Source organism: Dromiciops gliroides, chromosome 3 (genome assembly GCF_019393635.1).
Source record: "Dromiciops gliroides isolate mDroGli1 chromosome 3, mDroGli1.pri, whole genome shotgun sequence".
NCBI classification, from domain to species: Eukaryota; Metazoa; Chordata; class Mammalia; order Microbiotheria; family Microbiotheriidae; genus Dromiciops; species Dromiciops gliroides.
Window position 1 is genome coordinate 58,519,889 of NC_057863.1, and position 22,279 is coordinate 58,542,167.

Here is a 22,279-nt window from a genome sequence, read left to right on the forward strand (position 1 = left end):
CAGGAGGCCTTTTCTGATCCCCACTTCCACAGAGACTCTTAGTCTTCTTTGAATCATGGGCCCCTTTGTCAGTCAGCCTGGCAAACCCTTCTCAGAATAACGATTCTAAATTCATCAAACAAAATACATGGTATTACAAAAGAAATCAATTAAATTGAAATACAGCTATCAAAATATTTTTTAAAAGTTCATTGATCCCAGTTTAAGAACTCCAGCTAGTTGCTAGTGACTTTCCCTAAAATAATATTTTATTTATGTATTTATTTTGTATGCATTTATATTTGCATGTTTTGTGTTTCATGCCAGAAGGTAACCTCTTTAAGGGTGATTTTTGGTCTTTGGAACTCTCTCCAACACTTCGTTCGGTGCCTGACACAAAGAAGAAATTTAATAAATACTTGTTGAGTGACTGTTGATCGGTTTTTACCGTAATATAATTTTCAGCAATGATGTTAAACAAAGACAAATAGGAAATGAAGGTCATTCCGAGTTGCCTGTCAAGCCATCCTCCACGTGGCACACCCCCTCCATGGTAGATCATCAGTAGAAGTATTGGAGTCTATGAGAAAAAACATCCCCATTAACATGCACCCCCCCCCCCCCCGCAATGAAACAGAGTATGGCTGATTATTGTGCTCATCCTGGTAACGATATGCTGCTGCAGATTTCTGCTAATATCCAGGAAACCTGCTGATGCTCTAGAAGAAGGAAAACACTTATAGGTCCTTGAGAAGAAAGGTACTGTTGTCGGTCCTTGATGCTTGTTAAAAAAGGAAATGCTTGGCAGATGAGCATTAAAGAAAGGCTTCTCTGTTCTAACAGGTCCTTTGCAGTAATAGTCTACTGGAATCCACAGACTACTGGCTACACAACCAGAGGACCCCATGCCAAATCGGGTTCGTGGAAGACAAGTCCGAAAACTGTGCATCCGTGAGTACAAAAAACATTTGGGTTAAATGTCCCTGTAAACAAAAGAAAATGAATAACCAGACCTACCTTTCAGGAAAGATTGTTTTGAATTTGCTAACTATATATATATATATATATATATATGTCTTTGGCAGATTCTATTTTTGACATTTTAACAGGGCTAAGGAGGATCTGGAACCTTTATTGATACACTATTTCTGGTTAGAGTTTTTCAGATATAATTGTGTTTATTTCAACATATGAATTCTGTTCGTTTAAAAGAGGAGAATTTTTTTCAAGTCCCCAGAGGAAAACATGGAGATATAGAGCCTGCATGGTAACAATCAAGAATAGCTGACCATTTAAAAGGCTATGGTGCGTGTTGTTTGAAGATGTAGAAAAGTCACTGTGTGGATGGATATTATTCTTGTGACAAGTGAGTATGGATGGACCTGGAGTCACTATAAATCCCTCTGTGTTTCAGATTATAGCTATAACAAATAATTTGACAGAATTGTTACTAAGCCTAAAAAAGAACTATGCTTAAGTTAAATCTATCATATCTTACAAGTTTTGTGTACAAAGCCATTTTCACTTAACAAAAGAAATTATTTGCATAAATGATATACCTTAAAGTTTTCGGATACGGAAAAGAGACATGATTTAAATGAAATAGGCTCTGTTTTCCATATGGCTATTTTAATTGAGCTGTCAATTCCCAGGTCTGGTGGGATCATCATTGCACATTATAAGGAAGGGCTGGGGGTTCTTTCCAGAGCACAAAGAAATTAAATTTTCTTGCTTGAATTGAGAGAATCGGCTTTGTGCTACTTCAGTTTATAAGTTGCTCGCCAGCGTTTCTATCAAGAGTGAGAAGGACAGTGAAAGATGAAAATGGAATGAGTTTGTTTTTTTTTAATCTATAAAGACGACAAGAGGCCATCAAAAAGTCACTTTATCAGTTTTACATTCCAACACTGGGGAATTTCAGGACAGCATTGGCGAAGAATGCACAAGCCATTTGACATACTTAAGCCCATGCATTTACTTAGAAATATGGTCAGCATTAGAAGTAGTTGTTTTACAGCTTTGGTGCTTTGTTTAGAAAAGTAGTGCCTGGCTAAGAGGCAATGAAAAATTAGTTGATATTGTCTTAGGTATCAGGCAAATATGTGCTACAATATTTTGAAAATGCAAAAGGGAAAGGAGTTGTATAACTTAAATGTCTTCTGACAGATCCCTTTTGATATGGTTTAAAATTATATCTAGGGGCAGCTAGGTGGCACAGTGGATAAAGCACCGGCCCTGGAGTAAGGAGTACCTGAGTTCAAATCTGGCCTCAGACACTTAATACTTACTAGCTGTGTGACCCTGGGCAAGTCACTTAACCCCAATTGCCTCACTAAAAAAAAAAAAAATTATGTCTAAAGAGCAATGTGGAGTCAATGGTATATGAAGGTAAGATACATTGTGGCCCTAAGCGTCACTCCAGTAGCTGGTATACTATAAGGGAGTTCAAATAAGAAAATTCCTCTCCCTTAAGTATTTTGCACTGAACAATAAGAGTAGCCAACATTTACATGGTGTTTTAAGATCTGCAAGAAGTTTACATATAGTCATTTGATCCTCATAATAACTCTGCCACATTTTATAGGCATTTCTGTGCCCAGGAAACTCAGACTGAGAGAGGAAAACTGATTTGTTCATGGTTACACATCAAGTGATTTCAACCCAGATATCTCCAGAATATGAGTCTAATGGTCTCCAAAAATCAAAGTCTGTCATCAAGGAGAGATATAATCAACCAATAAGAAGTTGGAAAGATGGATCATGCATTTCTCCCTCCCTTTGATCACCAATTATTAAACTTATCTCCAATACATCTACACTGACCCTTATCTCCCATCAGAGAGGCAGAGTAGGTAGGAAAATGCCAGGGTAGGCCCCAGATTTCCTGGAAGATTATTACTGGGAAGGTGGAGGTGCATGGTCTAGGTCAGTGATATATAGAGGGTTGGGTGAGTTATTCAGGACATCTCAACCCCAGTGTAGAAAGTTCCAAAGATGAATAAATTAACTCGCCCTGGGACCTTGGGTAATTATGATCTCTGAAAGTCAGGTGACATAGATGCCTGGCTATTCCAGGTGAGATAAAGTGAAAGAATGGCAGTTCTGGTGACAATGGAGTTGAACGTTTCCATTCAAGTTTATTTTTTTTTTTAAGAATCCCAAACTGGGATTCAAAGTACCTGGCTTCTAGTTGGGGTATCGTCAAGTGAGGTATAGGTGCTACACCCTTGCCATTTGGTCTTTGTAGTTCTTCACAGAAAGATGGAGATATTCTTACAAAGGAAAAGTGATGGTATGTGGGAAATTTATTTCTCCTCACCATTTTCTATCTACTGTAACTATAACTAAGGACAGAAATATCTATTCTTCTTTGACCCCAAGAGCTTAAAGAAATCTCAGGTTACCTGAAAGAAACCAGGTGTGATTTCTCAAAAGTATCCTAGAGGCAAGTAAAAAACACTAGCAGCTTATAACCACAAATAATGTTTTTTGGCCTTGTAAAAAAATCTATATTTCAAATATACCTTCCCAGATGTCTCCCTTTTCTTCTATTGCATTTTTTCCCTAGAATCTCTCACACTCATTTGTGTGTTCCCCCATATCTTATGGGGTGATCATGGGATGATAGAATACTTGATCTGTAAAGGTACTTTGAGCTCACTTAATTCATAGAAGAGGGAACTGTGGGCTAGAGAGATGAAGTAACTTTCCCAGAGTTACCCTCCTGGTCAGTAGCATAACAGGGACTAGAACTCAATACTCGTAGCTCTCAATCGAATCCTCTATGCTTTACATATGCTGCTTTAGAAGGTAAAAAGCAATATTGGGACTTCCAGATCACTCTCAGCATTTTGACTTAAATTTCAATCATCTTTGAAGACATATTTATATTAATCTGGGATTACCAGATTGCCATTACTTAAATGAAAGCTTATCAAATCCTTGTTAAAAATGCACAAGTAATCTTGCTATATGATGTATTGGTAGGAAGTAAATCAGAGCCTGGGATACGAACTCAGCTTCTCTTCCTCTAAATCCAGTGGTGTCAGTGCTGGTGCTGGTGCTAGTGCTAGTGTTTTCACTGTACTATGCTATGACCACTTCCTTTTATGGTCTTATCTTTTTTTTTCTTTTTTTCTGGGCAATGAGGGTTAAGTGACTTGCCCAGGGTCACACAGCTAGTAAGTGTCAAGTGTCTGAGGCCTAATTTGAACTCAGGTACTCCTGAATCCAGGGCCGGTGCTCTAGCCACTGTGCCACCTAGCTGCCCCCTGTGGTCTTATTGCAGGGAATGCCTTTTTTAAAATTTCTAGATTTTGTCAGGTAATTCTTTAGAACAAACAAAAATCCTAATGCCTAGAGAGGCAGTGGATATAGTGGAAAGAGAAAATGGTGGAGGAATCAGAAGACTTGAATTGTAGTCAGAACCCTTCTGCTGAGTGACTGGTTGGTCATGGGCATACCTTTGAACCTATTTGAGCCTCAGTTTTCCCAAAGGAATCACATGAGCATATCTTCCCTATCTCTCAGAGCTACTGTAGGAGCCCAATAAGATGATGGAGGCGAAAGCCCTTTGCAGATTGTAAAATGCTTTAGAAACTTCAGGTCTTACTAGAGAACAAATCTGAACAAATTGGAGTCCACAGGGTTCTTCTCAAGACAACTGTTAGTCTTAATGCTTCAGCGTATTCATTGTCTCGCTGATGTATATACTTTCTCCACCTCTGCAGATTTATCTGCATGCATTCATGTACAGCAGAGGTCTCAGACACACGGCTGAGAGCCACATAGGACCTATAACACTCCCAAGTATGGCCTGAACCTAGTTAAAATGGGATTAAGAAATATTTAACAAAATAAATAAAAACACAATAAATATAAGCAACATTACATTTTAAAACTAAGACAACATGTGGTCCACAGGGATCCTTACGTGCAGGTTAGTGGCATCTTGTTTCTATTTAGTTTGACACCATTGATGCAGAGTGTCAGGATACATCCATGCATAAGCTATACCTTGTTCTAATAAAAGGTAAATAAATACCTGTGCCCCAGAATCTGAATGCAGTGAGAGATAGGCTGATAAGTTTGGTAGGAAAAAATACGGTCTTTGGGGTTTTGTCAGGGCTTTTTAGAGAATGAAGGGTTGAATTCAAGAAATGCCAATATGATTAGACAAAGAGTTTCTGAAAAGATATAAATGAACAAAGAACTGATTTGAATACAAGATTTTTCCAGCTAAGATGGTGCATGTGACCAGGATATGGGGAGAGACATATTTCACAAGTGCAATTAAGCTTGAGGTTATAAATGGTTTTGTGAAATTTCTAAATTTGTCTGATAAAAATGTTTAACAATACAGGGTCAAGCACAGAATGTACTAGAGAACTCCTTTCAATTGGAGAGAGTTAATTTTTGGAACCATATCAGATATAATTAATGTGAAAACGATAAAACAGTAGGCTTTATAATGATTGGGGAAATACCTGAGTAGACAATTAAAGAGGTAGTTGATCAGCACTTAAGGAAGCAGTAATCACTAAAAGATAGCCTGGTTTCATCAAGAACCAATCTTGGGGCAGCTAGGTGGTGCAGTAGATAAAGCACCATCCCTGGATTCAGGAGGACCTGAGTTCAAATCCAGCCTCAGACACTTGACACTTACTAGCTGAGTGACCCTGGGCAAGTCACTTAACCCTTATTGCCCTGAAAAAACAAAAATAAAAATTTTTTAAAAAGAAGCGAAGAACCAATCTTGCCAGAACAATCACATTTTCTTTTTTTTATATATCATTGCTAAACAGCTAGATCAGGGAAATACCACAGACATAATATAACTAGATCTTGGGAAGGGGTGTGTGTTATACAATAACAACAACAACAACAATAACAACACATTTATATGGTTCTTTAATTTTTACAAAGCCAATGATGCGGCATTCATAGAAGTGTCCAAAATGAGGCCTGGCATAATTTTTGCTGTGCATTATTCTGATATAACTGTATCTGAAACATTTTGCCCAGCTCCGGATGCTACATTTTTTGGAGAAAATATTAATTTGATATAACAGGGAGGCAGATTTCAGCTTAAGAACTATGCAAAATGGAATTAATTTCCTTGGAATATAATCAATTCATCACCAGAGATCTTTAAACAATGACTAAATAATCACTTATCAGAAATTTAATAGAGGGGCAGCTAGGTGGCGCAGTGGATGGAGCACCGGCCCTAGAGTCGGGAGTACCTGAGTTCAAATCCGGCCTCAGACACTTGACACTTAACTGGCTGTATGACCCTGGGCAAGTCACTTAACCCCAATTGCCTCACTAAAAAAACAATAAAATAAAATTTAATAGAAACCTTATATGTTTCAGGTGGTAGTTATACTATCCAACCTTTATCTAAAGTCCCTTTCAACTCTGAGACTATGAAAATGTGGTGATTTTTGCCAACTAGGGAAATTTAGCCATTTAAGGTTTTTTTCTTTCAATTTGCAAATATGCAAAATTGCTCCTAGACAATGATTTTTTAAATCTCACTTTTTAAATGGGATAAAAATGTTAGGAAACAGTGGGATTAGAAACTAATATACAAAAGTCATTAGCTGAGATGTTTATCTTAGTAGAGATTCTGGTGGGAAGTGTTTCTTTATAGTTTAACCTTTTTGTATTAATTACAAGTTAATTTAGCCCCTTTGCAATCTGCTGCCATTTTTTTCCTGTTTGTTTTGGTTTAATTTTAGATTTGAAAGGGCCCATTTTTTATGACTTGAGGCTTCATTAAAAATTACATTCACATTTTATTGAATTTTTGATGTGCAGTCACTGTCTGTTCCTTTGCAGGTCATTTAGCTTTGTATATGAATCATAGTAATTTCAAATTTTAAAAAATCATGGTAGGGGCAGCTAGGTGGCGCAGTGGATAAAGCACTGGCCCTGGATTCAGGAGGACCTGAGTTCAAAGCCAGCCTCACTGAGTTCAAACCCCTCTTGGGGGTTTGTTTCCTTTCAAAACATGACTAACATTGAAGAAATTGGAACTTAAATTTTTTTAAATGAATGTTTAAAATTGTTTTTACAATCAGCGAAAAAGAAAATAATAAATTATAGAGTATGACCCTTAAATAAAATTTACAAAGCAAAAAAAATTTGGATAATCTGAGTATAATTTATAGCTATCAAAGTATTCCTGCTTTTTCATTTTATATAGTATTAATAGTCCCTAGAAATCTATCATGATTTTTTTTTTTGCAGGGCAATGAAGGTTAAGTGATTTGCCCAGGGTCACACAGCTAGTAAGTGTCTGAGGCTGGATTTGAACTCAGGTCCTCCTGATTTGGATCATTTTTCATATGACTATAGATAGCTGTTATTTCCTTGTCTGAAAACTACCTGTTCATACCCTTTGACCATTTATCAATTGTGGAATGGTTCTTTTTTCTATAAATTTGACTCAATTCTTAGTTTATTTGAGAAATTAGGTCTTTATGAGGGAAATTTTCTATACAATTTTTTTCACATTTATGACTGCTATGTGTTTTCCTCCATCCTCTCCCATTTATCCTATTATTTCTCTCCTTTTGCCCTGTCCTTTATCAAAAGTGTTTTGCTTGTGACTTTTACTTCCCCCAAACCACTCCCCACTTTTGCAGTGACATCACCCCTTGTTATCCTTTTCCCCTTCTACTTTCGTGTAGGGTAAGTTAAATTTCTATACCCAACTGTCGATAATGAGAAAGTTTTTAGGAGTTACAAGTATCATTATCCATAGGAACGTAAGCAGTTTAACCTTATTGAATCCATTATGATTTCTCTTTCCTCTTTACTTTTGTATGCTTCTCTTGAGTCTTATATTTAAAAGTCAGATTTTCTATTCAGCTCTGGTCTTTTCATCAAGAATGCTTGAAAGTCTTCTATTTCATTGAATATCCCATTTTTTCCTAAGAAGTCTGGTAACTGCTACCACTGATTCAGTCACCCCCCTCCCCCCAAGGCCTACTGATGGTTTCCTAATGTGTGACATTCACTAAAGCATGCTCGACTCTTCCTGGTGCAACAGACCTTTACTGCTGACCTTCTAAATTGTCTTGGGTTGGAAAATTATTTCACCCTATCCTTTTGTGGGTTCTGACACTCCAGAATTTGTTCTGAGACACTATTTAAAATTTTTGGAGGTTTTTGGGGAGACCTCAGGTGAGTCAATGCCTTTTCTCCACCATCTTGACTCCACCATTACCTCCTCAGATAATAATGTTAACAGTGAAGACAAAATGGAAATACCAACCATGAATAATTCATTTTGAATTACATCTTTTTCCTTTTGTAATTATATTATTGAAGTCACTGTGTATATCATTTTCCTTGTTCTGCTTGTTTCACTGCATCAATGTATATCTTCCCACACTTCTCTGTATTCTTCATAATCATCATTTCTTATGACCCAGTAATATTCCATTCCCATTCCCTAATCTGTGGGAATCTACTTTGTTTTCCAATTTTTATGTAAAATATACTATATATAATATATACTATATATAAATATATACTAAAAATTTTTAAATAAAAAAGTACTATAAAAAAATATACTATAAAAAAGTACTATGAGAGGCAGCTAGGTGGCACAGTGGATAGAGCACTGGTCCAGGAGTCAGAAAGATCCAAGTTTAAATCCAGTCTTGGTTACTTATTCTCTGTGTGACCCTAGGCAAGTCCCTTTCACCTTTGAAAAATCAGTGTGAGTAATACATTTGTATGTTTTAGAGGAGAAAAAAACCTTGCAGTATTTATACAATTTCTCAGTTTCAATTGTGGGAAATTCTTTAGCTGTTTTGACAAAATGACATATGCTATTAAAATATCATGGAACAACTTTGAGATACATTTTTCATACCATTCTTGCTATTATACTTGGCTTCATTCTCTGTTAAATGAAAAGCTTATCAATCAAGCAAAAACAATGTTTCTCTTTAGGATATCATTAAACTTCAGAAGGATAGACTTCATAATCTTCTTTTTCATTTCAGCAGAATTACTCTATTTTCTTTAATATGTCAGGGTGCCATACATCTTTAATTAGTTCTCCTTTGCAGCGCCCCTATGGAATTCCAAGAATGGTAGCTTCTGTTTTACAACTCAGGGACCTGAGATAAAAAGGGTTCTGTGACTTTCTGAGAGCTCACAGTGGACACCTGTTTTGCATTCTTAAGTCCCTAGAGCTATAGCTCTTGAATAATAATGAGATCCACTCCCCCAGTCAGATTGTCTGACAAACCTGAGGAGACGTTTTAGGAAATGAAAAGATACAATAAGCAGATTAGCTGCCTTATCTGGAATGACCATTATTAGTAAAAAAAAACAAAAACAAAAAAAATCTTTAAGTATTTGATTGCCAGTTCATATACAGTTTCACCTCTTGCAAAATCATACCTGCCATCTCAGGTTATCTAAATGGATAAGATTCAAGCAGTCTGGACCAACAACAATCAGTCAATAAGCATTTATTAAATGCTTACTATGTGCCTGGCACTGTGTTAAGCACCAGGAATACAAATAAAGGCAAATACAAGATAAAGGAGCACACAATCTAACATTCACACAGCTCTCTCTTCTCTCTTCCCTCTCTCTCTTCATATGTATGCATGTATGTATATGTGTATATATGTAAGTGTGTAAATATGTATGTATATGCAAGATATACACAGTGTAAATGAAAGGTATCTCAGAGGGAAACAACTAGCATTGAGTGCTAATAAGTTCAGTTTTGAGTTTGAGTCATCTATAGGACATAGAGTTTGAGATGTCCAATAGGCAGTTAGAAATTTGAGGCTGGAGGTCAGCCAAGACATCAGGGTTAAGTAGATTTGAGAATCATCAGCATAGAAATAATAATTGAATGTATGTGATCTAATGAGATCACCAAGCAAGGCAATATAGAGGGAAAAGAAAAAAAGGCTCAGGATTGATCAATCTAGGTTCAATTCCATGACCTTACTAGATATTCTAAAGCTAGAGGGGTTCCATGACCCCTTAACTCACCTCATGTCTCACATCACTTCACACACAAAGAGGTGAACATCAGCCACACATCTTTTTGGTTGGCCCACTACTCAAAGACAATTCAGAACCTAGCAATCTTATTTTTCTTCCTCTTTTCATCAGACATTTCATTTCTGTCTGACCCCTCAGGTGACTAGCACAGTACCTAGAAGGTGATTAATGAATGTTTTTGATTGGTTGGTTGACTAAGAAACCATAAAGACCAGGAAAAAGAGAAAGCAATAATTAAAAAACAAAAAACAGAAAATGGAAAAAAGTAGGTCAGAATACCTTTTCCGAATGTTGGCTTTAGCTTGATGACTGATTAGACAATGTTTTTCCCTTTCTTGTATGCTCAGCACTTATCACAGTGCCTGGTGAATGATAAGGGCTCGATAGATACTTGTTAACTGATAAGGGCTTGGAAATATCACTCCCTGTGATCTTTTTCAAATCACTCTGTGGCTTAATTATAAGTGCTAACATTTAGATGGGGCAGCTAGGTGACAGTGAATAGAGCGCCAGGCCTTCTGCCCTCAAACACTCACTAGCTATGGGCAAGCCTGCCTCGGTGCCTCATTTTTGTTGTTGTTGGGTTTTGGGGGTTTTTTTTCTGCAGGGCAATGGGGGTTAAGTGACTTGCCCCGGGTCACACAGCTAGTAAGTGTCAAGTGTCTGAGGCCGGATTTGAACTCAGGTACTCCTGACTCCAAGGCTGGTGCTCTATCCACTGCGCCACCTAGCTGCCCCTGGTGCCTCATCTGTAAAATGAACTGAAGAAGGAAATAGCAAACCACTCCAGCGTCTTTACCAAGAAAAGCCCAAATAGAGTCATGAAGAGTCAGAAATGACGGGACGACAACAGAAACATTCATGTATAACTTTTGGGTTTGCAAAGTGCTTTTTCATATATTAACTGATTTGATTATCAGAACAATTCTATACTGCATATACTGCAGGTATTGTTATCCCCATTTTATCGCTGGAGAAATTGAGACTCTTGAAAGGTCAAGTGACATTCACATGATCACAAGCTAAGATGTGTGAAAGGTGGGATTTAAAACCAAATATCTCCTCATTCTAAATCTAGAGGTTCACAACACTATAGGATCTCTAATCAGGGGCCCAAATTCTAGTTTGAGAAACTCTACCTACAAATAATCAATCACTTACTGGCTCTGTTAGCTTTTCAGATTTTAATGATGCCTCATTGAGAGAATGTTATTGATCAGATGATTTTTTGAATAATGTATTGATTTGAAGTTGGCATAACAACTATAATATTAGCATACAATGATTTTCTAAAGAATAAAAATAAAAAATAAAATGTGCTAGTGGGTACAGATTAAAAATTAACAGAAAAATTACCAGAATGCTATTAGAAAATGGCATTAGAAAAATCAGTGCAATGTATTTGTTAAAACAAATGTAAATAATATTCAGATCATCTGTCTTTAAGGGTTATACAATGTTTGTCTATTTCCAATTTTTCCCAGTGAGTAACTAATGCATTATTACATTATTTCCATTATGTAACACCTACACAGATGTAGGTTAGGTATGATGGAAGATGCTTTCTATTTCTATTATTTGTAAAGGAAAGAACTTTTAAAAATCACCTAACTTCTTTCTACCCAGTAAGGAAAGATTATTTTAGAGCACTAGACCTTAAAAACATGGGTTTGAATACTTCCTCTGATACATCCTAGCTTTCTGATTAAGTCTAAGTCACTTAACCTCTCTAATCTTCCATTTCCTCATGTATAAAATGGGGGTAGTAGAGACTACTGTCTTTCTGGCTTCTATCTTAAATTGCTATATTTAGGATTAAAGAAGGTAATGTATAAAAAGTTATTTCAATACTTTAGTGTACTATATACAGGTCAGCTATGACATACTAGTTAGAGAGGTAACCCTAGGGTTAGAATAAAAAACAAATATCAACTGCACTTGAAATTAGATTACAGGTAGCAATATTCACATAAGTGTGATATTTCTTTAAGTCTTACAGTAAATAGCATTTTCTTACAATTAAACCACAAACATAACTAATGACTTTGTAGTCCACATTTACTTTTATTAAAATAAATTTGCATATATAATCAATTTTTCATCTTGAACTCATGTTATTCTAAATAGGCAAATCTTTATGGCAGTTATTAGGGAGAATTAATTTATTTCTAGAGAGAATGCTTTGCACAAATATAGCCATTATCAATAATGGAAGAAAATATCAACAATCTCACATTGTTAGTGGGGCCTATTACTAATAACCCCTCTAAAGGAGTAATGAAAAGCATCAGTATTAGTGTAAGAGAAGTTGAAAGGTTAAGTAGCGCTTAAGTGCAAGTAGCAGTATATTTTAAAAACCATAGATGTAGATGAAATGCAGCAATTTGGACATCTGGGTCATTTTTTCATGCAAATAACCAGAAATCATGAAAATGTCATTCCCAACCATTTTGTAGTTTTCAGTTAAATGTTCAGAAGCTAACATTCATTGCTTAAAAAAAAAAAAACCACGTTCTGAGTTTGCTTTCTAGCTAATTCCCAATAACCATAATTATAAGTGGTGTGTGTCTTCATACACCACAGAAATTTTACTCTTTTCATATCATTTTAATAGTCTAGGGAAGCTTTGCTTTAGAAAGTTCTAAAATACTCAATGTTAATTGAGGAAAGTACCTTTAGGAACCAAAAACAAAAATGCACTGTTAATAAAAAATAATTATGCCTTCATTACCATTTGCATGTCCTCAATTTCATTCTCATTCCTTGCCTCTCTGTTTTCAAACATCTCATTGAAGTACTAGAGTTTCTACATTAATAAAGAACTATGGTGTCTTGGGAGTTACAATGGATGGGAGAAGGGTGTCTTCTTATTTCAAACAGCTAAAAGAAGACTAATGGCCTTAATGCAATTTAGTGTTTCCAGGAAGAATAAGAGAGGTGTGGCAAAGACAGATGGATCCTTTTTAATTGTTATAAAAATAAACTCACACTATCCATTTCAACTTTCCCTTTGCCCAAATCTTACCTTGAATTTTATTTTTAACAGGTCAAGTATAAAGGATGTCACCAATCAGCACTGCAAGAAGGTTATATTTGTCATTGTTTAGAAATGAATAAAATAATACTTTTCTCATTGATTAAATTTCCAAATCCTTCAAATATGTCATTCTTTAAAAAATAGTTTAAGCAGCTGGAGTCATAAGATATTAGAATAGAAAGGGGTTATACAGGTCAACCTTCCAGAAATTTGTTATGAACAATATACCTCCTGTGACCCTGAATTTAATTAGAAATTATTTAATCTGTATTTATATATCTAAACTACTTCTCCTTTAGTGTTGGCTTCCTTCCCCTACAACAGCCTCCCCTCCGTAACGCCTGCTTATCCTGGATTATCCCTCCATAAAGCCTATGCCTGGACCTCTGTGGCCCTCCCATTAGTGAATTCTTTTTTGAGCCTCAATTTTCCGTTTGTATTTGTGACCCCAGCTCTTATCACAGGTCTCTGCACATAGTAAACACTTGATAAATGCTTCTTTTCTTCCTTTTCTCATTCCTTCTTTAACCAAAAACAGATAACAAATAGATGTGAAATTAAACAGATCTGCCAGTATTTTCATAATTCTCTATTATATTGTCAATCATATTAGAACTACTATATTTGGACTATATCACCTTGATACCCAATGTATTGTGGGTATTATAGAAGTAGTGATGGTACTCACAGTAATAAAGTCAGGAAGAACAGATACATGTAAGTACTTCAGTTTTTAAAAAAGCCATTCTGTTTGCAACATAATTTTTAAAGCATTCAGGGGTCATTTTTCATAATATCTCAAAGGAATGAAAGTCCAATAGAATTTTTTTTAAAAAAATCAGTGTTTTACATATGAAGAAGTGAACAAGAATACATCAGCAACTTTCAACCCATGTATATGCTTTTAAATCTCTGTGAAAGCTTTATGAGAATGAACTATGCATATTCTGAAGGTACCCTTGATTAAAATATGAAAAGGGAATAAAGAGGATCTTTACAGATAAATGTTTATCACAGACCATATCTTTAAAGTATAGATAATATAAGAACCCGTTGTATACATACTTTATTGATTTTTTAAAAAAATATCATCTGACTCAGTGAAATGAAATTCAGTCTCAAAGGATTTCCTCAGACAATATGTTCCTTTCACTTATATTTGAATCAAATGAATTGGACCAACAAGTTAGGTCCATAATTTTGGAAAAGGAGAGGATCAAGATCAAATCTGGGAAAGTGTGCAGTGCCTTTAACACTTCTATACTCTTTTGCTTTTATGAAAATAAAAACAAAAACATTTTCTTCATCTCCAATATTCTTCTGATGAAGTTACATATCTATGAGTCATTAACCACCACAGTCACAGAAGGATGTAAATTATAAATAGCCAAAACAGCAATGAAAAGATGTATGGTGGAAGGAAGGAGTCTACAGCACATCAGCCAATCAATAAGAATTTATTAAACACCTAATATGTGCTACGCACTATGTTAAGCAGTGAGGCTACAAAGAAGGTAAAAGATGTCCTCAAGGAGTTCATGATATAAAAGGGAACCCTCAAGGAGTTCATGATCTAAAAGGGAACCCTGTATATAAACAAATATGTTCACAATATCATATGTGTGTTTTATATATTGGATAAATTGGAGACAATTAATAAAGAGAAGACACTAGTATTAAGGGGAATCAAGAAAGTATTCTTATAGAACACAGGGCTTTAAGGAAGCCAGGGAGACCAGGGGGCAGAGATGAGGAGAGAAGCATTTTCCAGGCTTGGAGAACAGGCAATAAAAATTCCCAGACTCAAGATATGGAGTGTCTTATATGAAGAATCAAGGCCAGTGTCACTGAGATGCAAAGCATAAGGGCCTAAGCATAAGATTTTATATGACTGGAAAGGTAGAAGTAGATGAGGTTGTGAAGGTCTTTGAATGCTGAGGGCTTTATATTTGATTCTATAGGAGCCACTGGAGTTATGGCATGGGGGTATAAGGGAGGGTTGGCAGGATACAATCAATTCTGTGCTTTAGGAAGATTAATTTGACTGCTGAATGGAGGAAGAACTGGAATGGGGAAAGACTTGAGGCAGGGAGATCAGCCAGCAAGCTATTGGTGTACAGGTGTGAAATGTTGAGCACCCAACCAGGGCAGTGATATTATCAGAGGAGAGAAGATTATATTCAAGATGTGCTTTGAAGGAAATAACAGGCCTTGCTTGCTGAGTTTATATGGTGGGTGAGAGAGGATAACCCCGAGATTAAAGGCCTGAGTGACTGAGAAGATAGTGGTATTCTCAAGAGTCATAGGGAAGTTCCACAGTAGAGAGATTTGGTGAGCGGAAGAATCCAATTGAATTTTAGATGTCTCTAGGTCATCCAGTTTGAAGTGTCTAACAGGCAGCTGAAGACAAGAGTCTGGAGATTACAAGAGAGCTTAGGGCTGAATAAGTAGATCAGAGAATCATCAATATAGAGACGATGATTGAAACCATGGGAGAATTCTCAGTAAGTTAATATTCATTAAGCCCTTGCTCTGTGCCAGGCACTGTATTCCGCACTGGAATTGTTTGCATTCAAGCCTATTATAGAAGGCATAAGTGAGAATATGCGTGACCTGAAAAAGGGTAGATTGGTCACTGCTTCCCCTTCTTGGTGTATTTATCTTGTACATATATAATGGTTTTCATGTTGCCTCTCCCATTAGAATGGGAGCTCCTTGGGGACAAGGACTATGTTTTTGCCTTCCCTTTGTATCCCCAGAATATTTCACAGGGCCTGGCACATAGTGAACATCGAATGCATGCTTTTTAACTGGCTAACTGATCCTATAATAAAAAATGAAAGACAGCAGACAACTTTAGTTGGTAAAGTGGTGCCCCAAAAATATTAAGAGAAAAAAGAGAGGTTTCAAGTGTAGTGGATGGATCCTCTTTGGAGGAGAAACATGCACGACAGTGACATAGAATGATAAAGTATGGGATGGTTAGTTCACATCAGTAAAAAGAATAGTTAGGTGGACTTTTTTGTGGAGGGGAGTGGGCAATGAGGGTTAAGTGACTTGCCCAGGGTCACACAGCTAGTACGTGTCAAGTGTCTAAGGCTGGATTTGAACTCAGGTCCTCCTGAATTCAAGGCCCATGCTTTATCCACTATGCCACCTAGCTGCCTCCTGTTTATGCCTATCATTAAAACTTAACTGGCTGGTCAGTGATTTTACAAACTTGGACATTTTTTTATTATTACCTTCCTAGGTGTTTTTCTTGAAAGTTTCCATGACCTTTTGAGGATTTTAACTAGATGAGTAGCTTCTCTCTGTTTTGGTAACTATATTTTAATAAAGCAACTGATTATTTAATGCGTTGAACAGTAAGTATTCACTGTTTCCACACACGATTAATGCAAAATGGAGGAAACTAAAACAATTTTGATTCTGTCACAACATTTCCCAACATGGGATCCCAGCAGAAAATATGGCACCTTTGAGGAAGACATATAATTTATATTAGCATCATGGTAGTTAGTATCTTTCCTCCCATTCAATATACTCATCATATTTTAGAATATCTCACCAAACTGATTTTCATGGCCACCTCCCCTAGAAATAGCTGTTGCAATTTCATGTAAGCCAAATTCCCCTTGTGCTACCTCTTACCTTCAGCTAAACTAGCTGTCCAACATGTCTGAAGTAATTACAGTTTGTGCTTGCTTTTCCATTAGTTTGCATCTGGGAATTAGTCAAATGTATTTCCTTTCTTTTTTTTTCACCAAAGTATGATAAAGCATCTCTCAAGAACAATATTGTTTCCTGCATAAAATCCACTCTTTGTTTTTCTTCCACACTGTAATTAGTCAAGGTATTTTTAGTCCAGTAAACCCTAATTTGCCACCCAGTTTTACTGTAGCCTCTTAATTACAACCTGGCAGAAGGCAGAAAAGCTGTAATGGTAGTCATAGTTTTGGCAAGTAGTTTGTAAGTCAGCTAGGAGTTCAACTATGTCTTTATATTTTTCAGTTCCTCAGAAAGAAAAAGCCAGTGATGTGTTTTCCAAAAGGGTACAATAAAAGGACAAAGTAACATGACATTCTTGACTCAAAGAAGAAACTTGTGAATTCCTTTGGATTCCCCTACTCAGTAACTGATCAGTCATTGATGATGCTTATAAAAATGTATTAATTTGGTTTACTGTTACTCAAGAAAACTTCTTTATCATAGTAATAAAAAGATTGACAATGCTTTAAAAATATATGCACACAAATCTATGCCAAAAGACATTATCTTTAAAATACACAGGGAGGGGAAACAGTGAAATGGGTACTTCAAGAAAGGTAAGGGAAAAACCAATTAGAATAATTAACCATATACACAACAACAACAAAGAATGTTTCAATAGAAATAAAATAGGCTTCTCTCAAAAACTGAATTCATTTATATAAAAAACCTTAAGAGAATACATGTGGAAGGGCCCTTCTTTAATAAAAATAAATTAGTATCTGTACTTAATAACAAAAGAGCATAATTTTATCAGAAAAACTTTAAAAATTTTCTCAGGACAAATATAAATAGGGCAAAGCTATCTATTCCTCACTATTACTGAATATATTTTTCAAAAATAATAGCAATAGGGGCAGCTAGGTGGCGCAGTGGATAAAGCATCAGCCTGGATTCAAGAGGACCTGATTTCAAATCTGGCCTCAGACACTTGACACTTACTAGCTGTGTGACCCTGGGCAAATCACTTAACCCCAAGGCCTCACCAAAAAAAAAAAAAAAAATGTAGCAATAACGTAAAAGTGTGAAAATAAAGGCAAAAACACCAACGAAGAGTGGTCAAAGTACTGAAAAAAAAAAAACCCTCAGATAATCAGTGGAGAAACATAATTAATACGCTATGCTTAGTGAGCATACCGAGATACAAAGTATATCTACAAAATCATTATTGTTTCTATAAAATCCTAACAAAAACAAAAAAACAAGGTGGAAACAAAAAAAATCCATTAAAGTAACTACAAAAAATATAAAATATCTTAGTGCTCACATATTGAGTCATTTTCAAGATTTGTATAAATCTGAATTCTTTATTAATATATGTTGTTTTTATCATGGACTATATTTCCCACTGACCCTCTCCCTCTGCCCCCTTATAGAGAGGTTTCCCATTTGACAAAAGAAAATTTGTTTTTCTTTTTCAGAAAAAGAGGGAGATAATTTTTGAATGGGTAAAATCAATTACTATATCCAAAAAGTCCAAAGCAAAGGATGGGAGGAAGACGTATTCTCATTTTTCTTCTTTGAAGCAACTCATTTTTTATAATTTTTCCATAATTATTTTTATTGCTTTGTGGTTCTTGTTCTTTCGATTTATATTACTATAATTGTATATATTGTTTTTCTTAGCTCTGCTTACTTCTCTTTGCATAAGTTCACATAACTTTTCCCATGCTTCTTCACCATTTGTTAAAGCACAGTACTATTACAATATATTCATATACCACGGTTTGTTTAGCCATACCCAAATTGATGATGTATTCAGAACTATCTATTTTCTCATAGGTAATTAACTCTATCCAGGGATATGCTGGAGCTATCTCCTACTGATTTGAGAGACAATTGCTAAATTTTTAGCATGAACGTTTACACCTTGGAAATTAGCAAATGCTGCAACTGAGGGCTCAGTTACACATATACTGTCAGTTATCAGTTTTCTACTATTACCTACGTCAGCGCTTTGAGACAGATAAAGTTTAATAGGGACTATTATTCTTCTTTGCAAACTGTGACAGATAATTACCCTCAGAGTCAGGACAATCTAAATGAAAGTCCCATCTCTACCACATACTAACTATGTGAATGAGGACAAATCACTTAAGTTCTCCATGGCCTAGCCAATTAATAGGGAGGGGGAGGGGGGAACATGCATATATGTATATGTGTGCATGCATGCACATATACATAGATAATGTATATGATCATATATGTCTATACAATGCATATTCGTATATGCATGTTTACATGTGTATGTGATTTTTTAATCAAAAGTTAAATTTAGTATAAATGTTAAGGGGTTTGACACTTTTATAATTCATATTAAAACAAGTCAAATACATACAATATGGCTTCAGAAACACTTGTGTCACATAGAAAAATAGTAATACCACATCAACAACAAGTTGAAAATAAAATTCAATTTATTTTAATCTGAAAAACATGTTTTCAGGCAAACTGGTATTTCTCCTTTTAAAATCACACATAATCTTCAATTACAGGAATGTACAATTCCACAAGGAAAATTATGATTTTTTTGAAAACACATTTATAATAATAGGTAGCATTTTAGGATTCACAAAGTACTTTATAAATATAATTTCATTTATATATATATAATATATATAATATATATATATATATACACACACCATATTTATAACAACCCTGGAAAGCAGATGCCATTAGTATTCCCACATTACAGATGAGGGAACTGAGGCAGACAAAGACTGGCCCAGGGTCAAGGTCATATGGCTAGTAAATGTCTGAAGTCGTATTTGAACTTGTTTTCTTGACTTGAGATCCAGCCTTCTTTTCATTGTGCCACCTAGTTGCTGATCTCACACAAAAGAAGAAAATGACCTTTCCATCTGAGTGTTCTCTTATTGCCTTTTCCTTAGGAAGAGGTATGAAGGAGGCAAGGGTGAACAATAAAACAATAATAAGGCTTTCTCTATTTCTGATCTGACATATTTGCAGGCATCAACTCAAATCTCTCAAAAGAAAATTGATTCACATGCCTAGAGAAAGCAAATTGTTTTTATTAAACACCCCACTTAAACTATAATTTCCTTCACTATGATGATCTGTAGCTACAAGAAATCTGTTCTGTCATCAGCACAAATTTATCACTCCTTTGTAACAGGAATTACAGAGGAAAATAGATGGTAGACAGAAAGAGATTAAGTTATTTTCACAAGTCCTTGTCATTATTAGGCAGAAGTAGTCATTTGAGCCTTAGGGAATTTTTCCAACTAGCCAATAACTCCTTCAGTCATGAAAGTGGGGAGAGAGGAATAAACATATACATACATATATACATACATACACACATACATATATACTTATTCCTCTCTCCCAGCTTTCATGACTGAAAGAGTTACTGGTTAATTGGAAAAATATATAAATGTACAAAAATAAAAAAGTGCATATATATAAAAATATGTGTGTATATATATACATACATTCATATATAATAGTATATAGTATATATATATATTAAATATATATCACCTTCTCTGTGATGAACACTTTTATAAATACTATCTCATTTCATCCCCACAGCAACCTTGTGATTACTATGCCCATTTTACAGTTGAGTAAACAGAAGTTAAGTGACTTGCCCAGGGTCACACAAATAGTAAGAATCTGAAGCTGAATTTTAACTCAGGTCTTCTTGACTCCAGGGTAGGCATTGTAACCACTGAGCCACTAGCTGCTTGAAAAATATGAAAAATACATTGTGTACATCCTTCTGTTGTCATATTCCAGTGAGCTGAGGAGTAGCTGTTGCCAGTGACCGCAACCTCTCTCCCACCATGAGGTTGCCTGAAAGGGCAAATATAAATGCAGAGAGCATTGGGCTTCTAAGGCTTGTCTTCAACACTTTCCTTTATACTGTGGCTGCAAAGATGGTTATGTTGAAAGAAAGGAGAGCATGAGAGAATTTCATGGCAGAGGAGGGGTGTGAGGGTGTCTCTTTAGCTGAGCAGCTCTCCCTGCATGCCTATTGATTTTTGTTTGCACATCCTTACATTGTTTGTGGTACTGGAAAAGTCTTCGATGTTTGATATGCTGTCATCTTTTTGAGATTTTAAGAAGAAGGTCTATCAGAGGCCTGGACAATGACCATATCACAAGGTGAGCACCCTTGTTATAAGTCAGCATTATGACATAGAGGCCAAAAAACAAGCACCATTTTGAGAAAGTGGCGTATCTGAGACAAGGGGAGCGATATTGCTTTAGCACTCATCCCTGGGAAGACCACAGCAGAATTTCCAACAGGCCCTGAGATCTTACCATCTGAGGGTCAAATAAAGGAATGATTGATGCCAAATCAGGAAGACCTGGGGATGGGAAGAGAGGTGTGAATTTGAAGGGCAGTGATGTGAAAGGGGGGTTATAGCTGTTCTACTTGGCCCTAGAGGGCAGGACTAGGGGCGGTAGGTTTGCAAAGAAGCAGATTCAGGCTTACTTTGTTTTGTTTTGGTTTTTTCTTTTTTTCTTTTTTTTCAGGGCAATGAGGGTTAAGTGACTTGCCCAGGGTCACACAGCTAGTAAGTGTCAAGTGTCTGAGGCCAGATTTGAACTCAGGTACTCCTGAATCCAGGGCCAGTGCTTTACCACTGAACCATCTAGCTGCCCCTCAGGCTTACTTTGAAGAAAAAGAAAAGTAAATGATTAGAGATGTTTAAAGGTAGAACAGATGACATTGGGTAGTCATAGATTCTTTCTCACTCCAGATCTACCCAAATCCTCAAATCTTTTTCCAGAATAACCATTATCTGACCATGATTTTCCCATCTAGGAATCTGTGACATTGATTGTTTTGAAGTCAAACGCAAAATTTAAAATTTATCCCCATTTAAATATCATTATTAGATTTGCTTTAGCAGTGTAACTCATTTTTAATATACCCCACTAACTCTGCCACCCAATATGTTAGTTATTCCTCTCAAACTCACATGACCTTCAAATTTAATTAGCATTCTGTCCATAATTTCATCCAAGTCACTGATTTAGGAAAAAAAAATGTTAAACACCACAAATCCAAGGACAGATCCTCTGGTTCACTGAACTAGAGAACTCCCTCCACATTTATGCAGATCCATTAATGAATATTATTTCAGTCCAATAATTTGGCCCATTCCAAATCCATCTAAGTGTACTATTGTCTCACAACATCTCGCCATCTTGCCTACAAAGATAACTTCAAATGCTTTGTTTGTCAAATGCTTTGTCTAAATCTAAACTATGCCTATAGAATGCTCCTGATTTACTAGTCTAATAACCCTGTCAGAAAAGAAAATAAGGTTAGTGTGGAAGGACGTGTTCTTTTCAAAGCTGCTGTTAGTACTCTGTGATCACTGTTTTCTTTTCTGTACATTCAGAATCCATTGCTTTTGATGCAAAATTTTGCCAAGAATCAAAAAGTTGGCAGACTCTGCTCTCTTA

The 22,279-nt window shown here is 35.9% G+C and overlaps 1 protein-coding gene across 3 annotated transcripts in view; it reads left to right on the plus strand.

The window, feature by feature from the left end:
• The window catches only part of LOC122746799 (SPHK1 interactor, AKAP domain containing), a 155,197-nt gene that overhangs the window by 76,340 nt on the left and 56,578 nt on the right, over positions 1-22,279 (plus strand). For all 3 annotated transcript variants that reach the window (XM_043992785.1, XM_043992783.1, XM_043992784.1), the window contains exon 3: positions 823-930. In XM_043992785.1, coding sequence (XP_043848720.1) covers positions 823-930 — 108 coding nt within the window. The remainder of the gene's footprint in view (positions 1-822; positions 931-22,279) is intronic.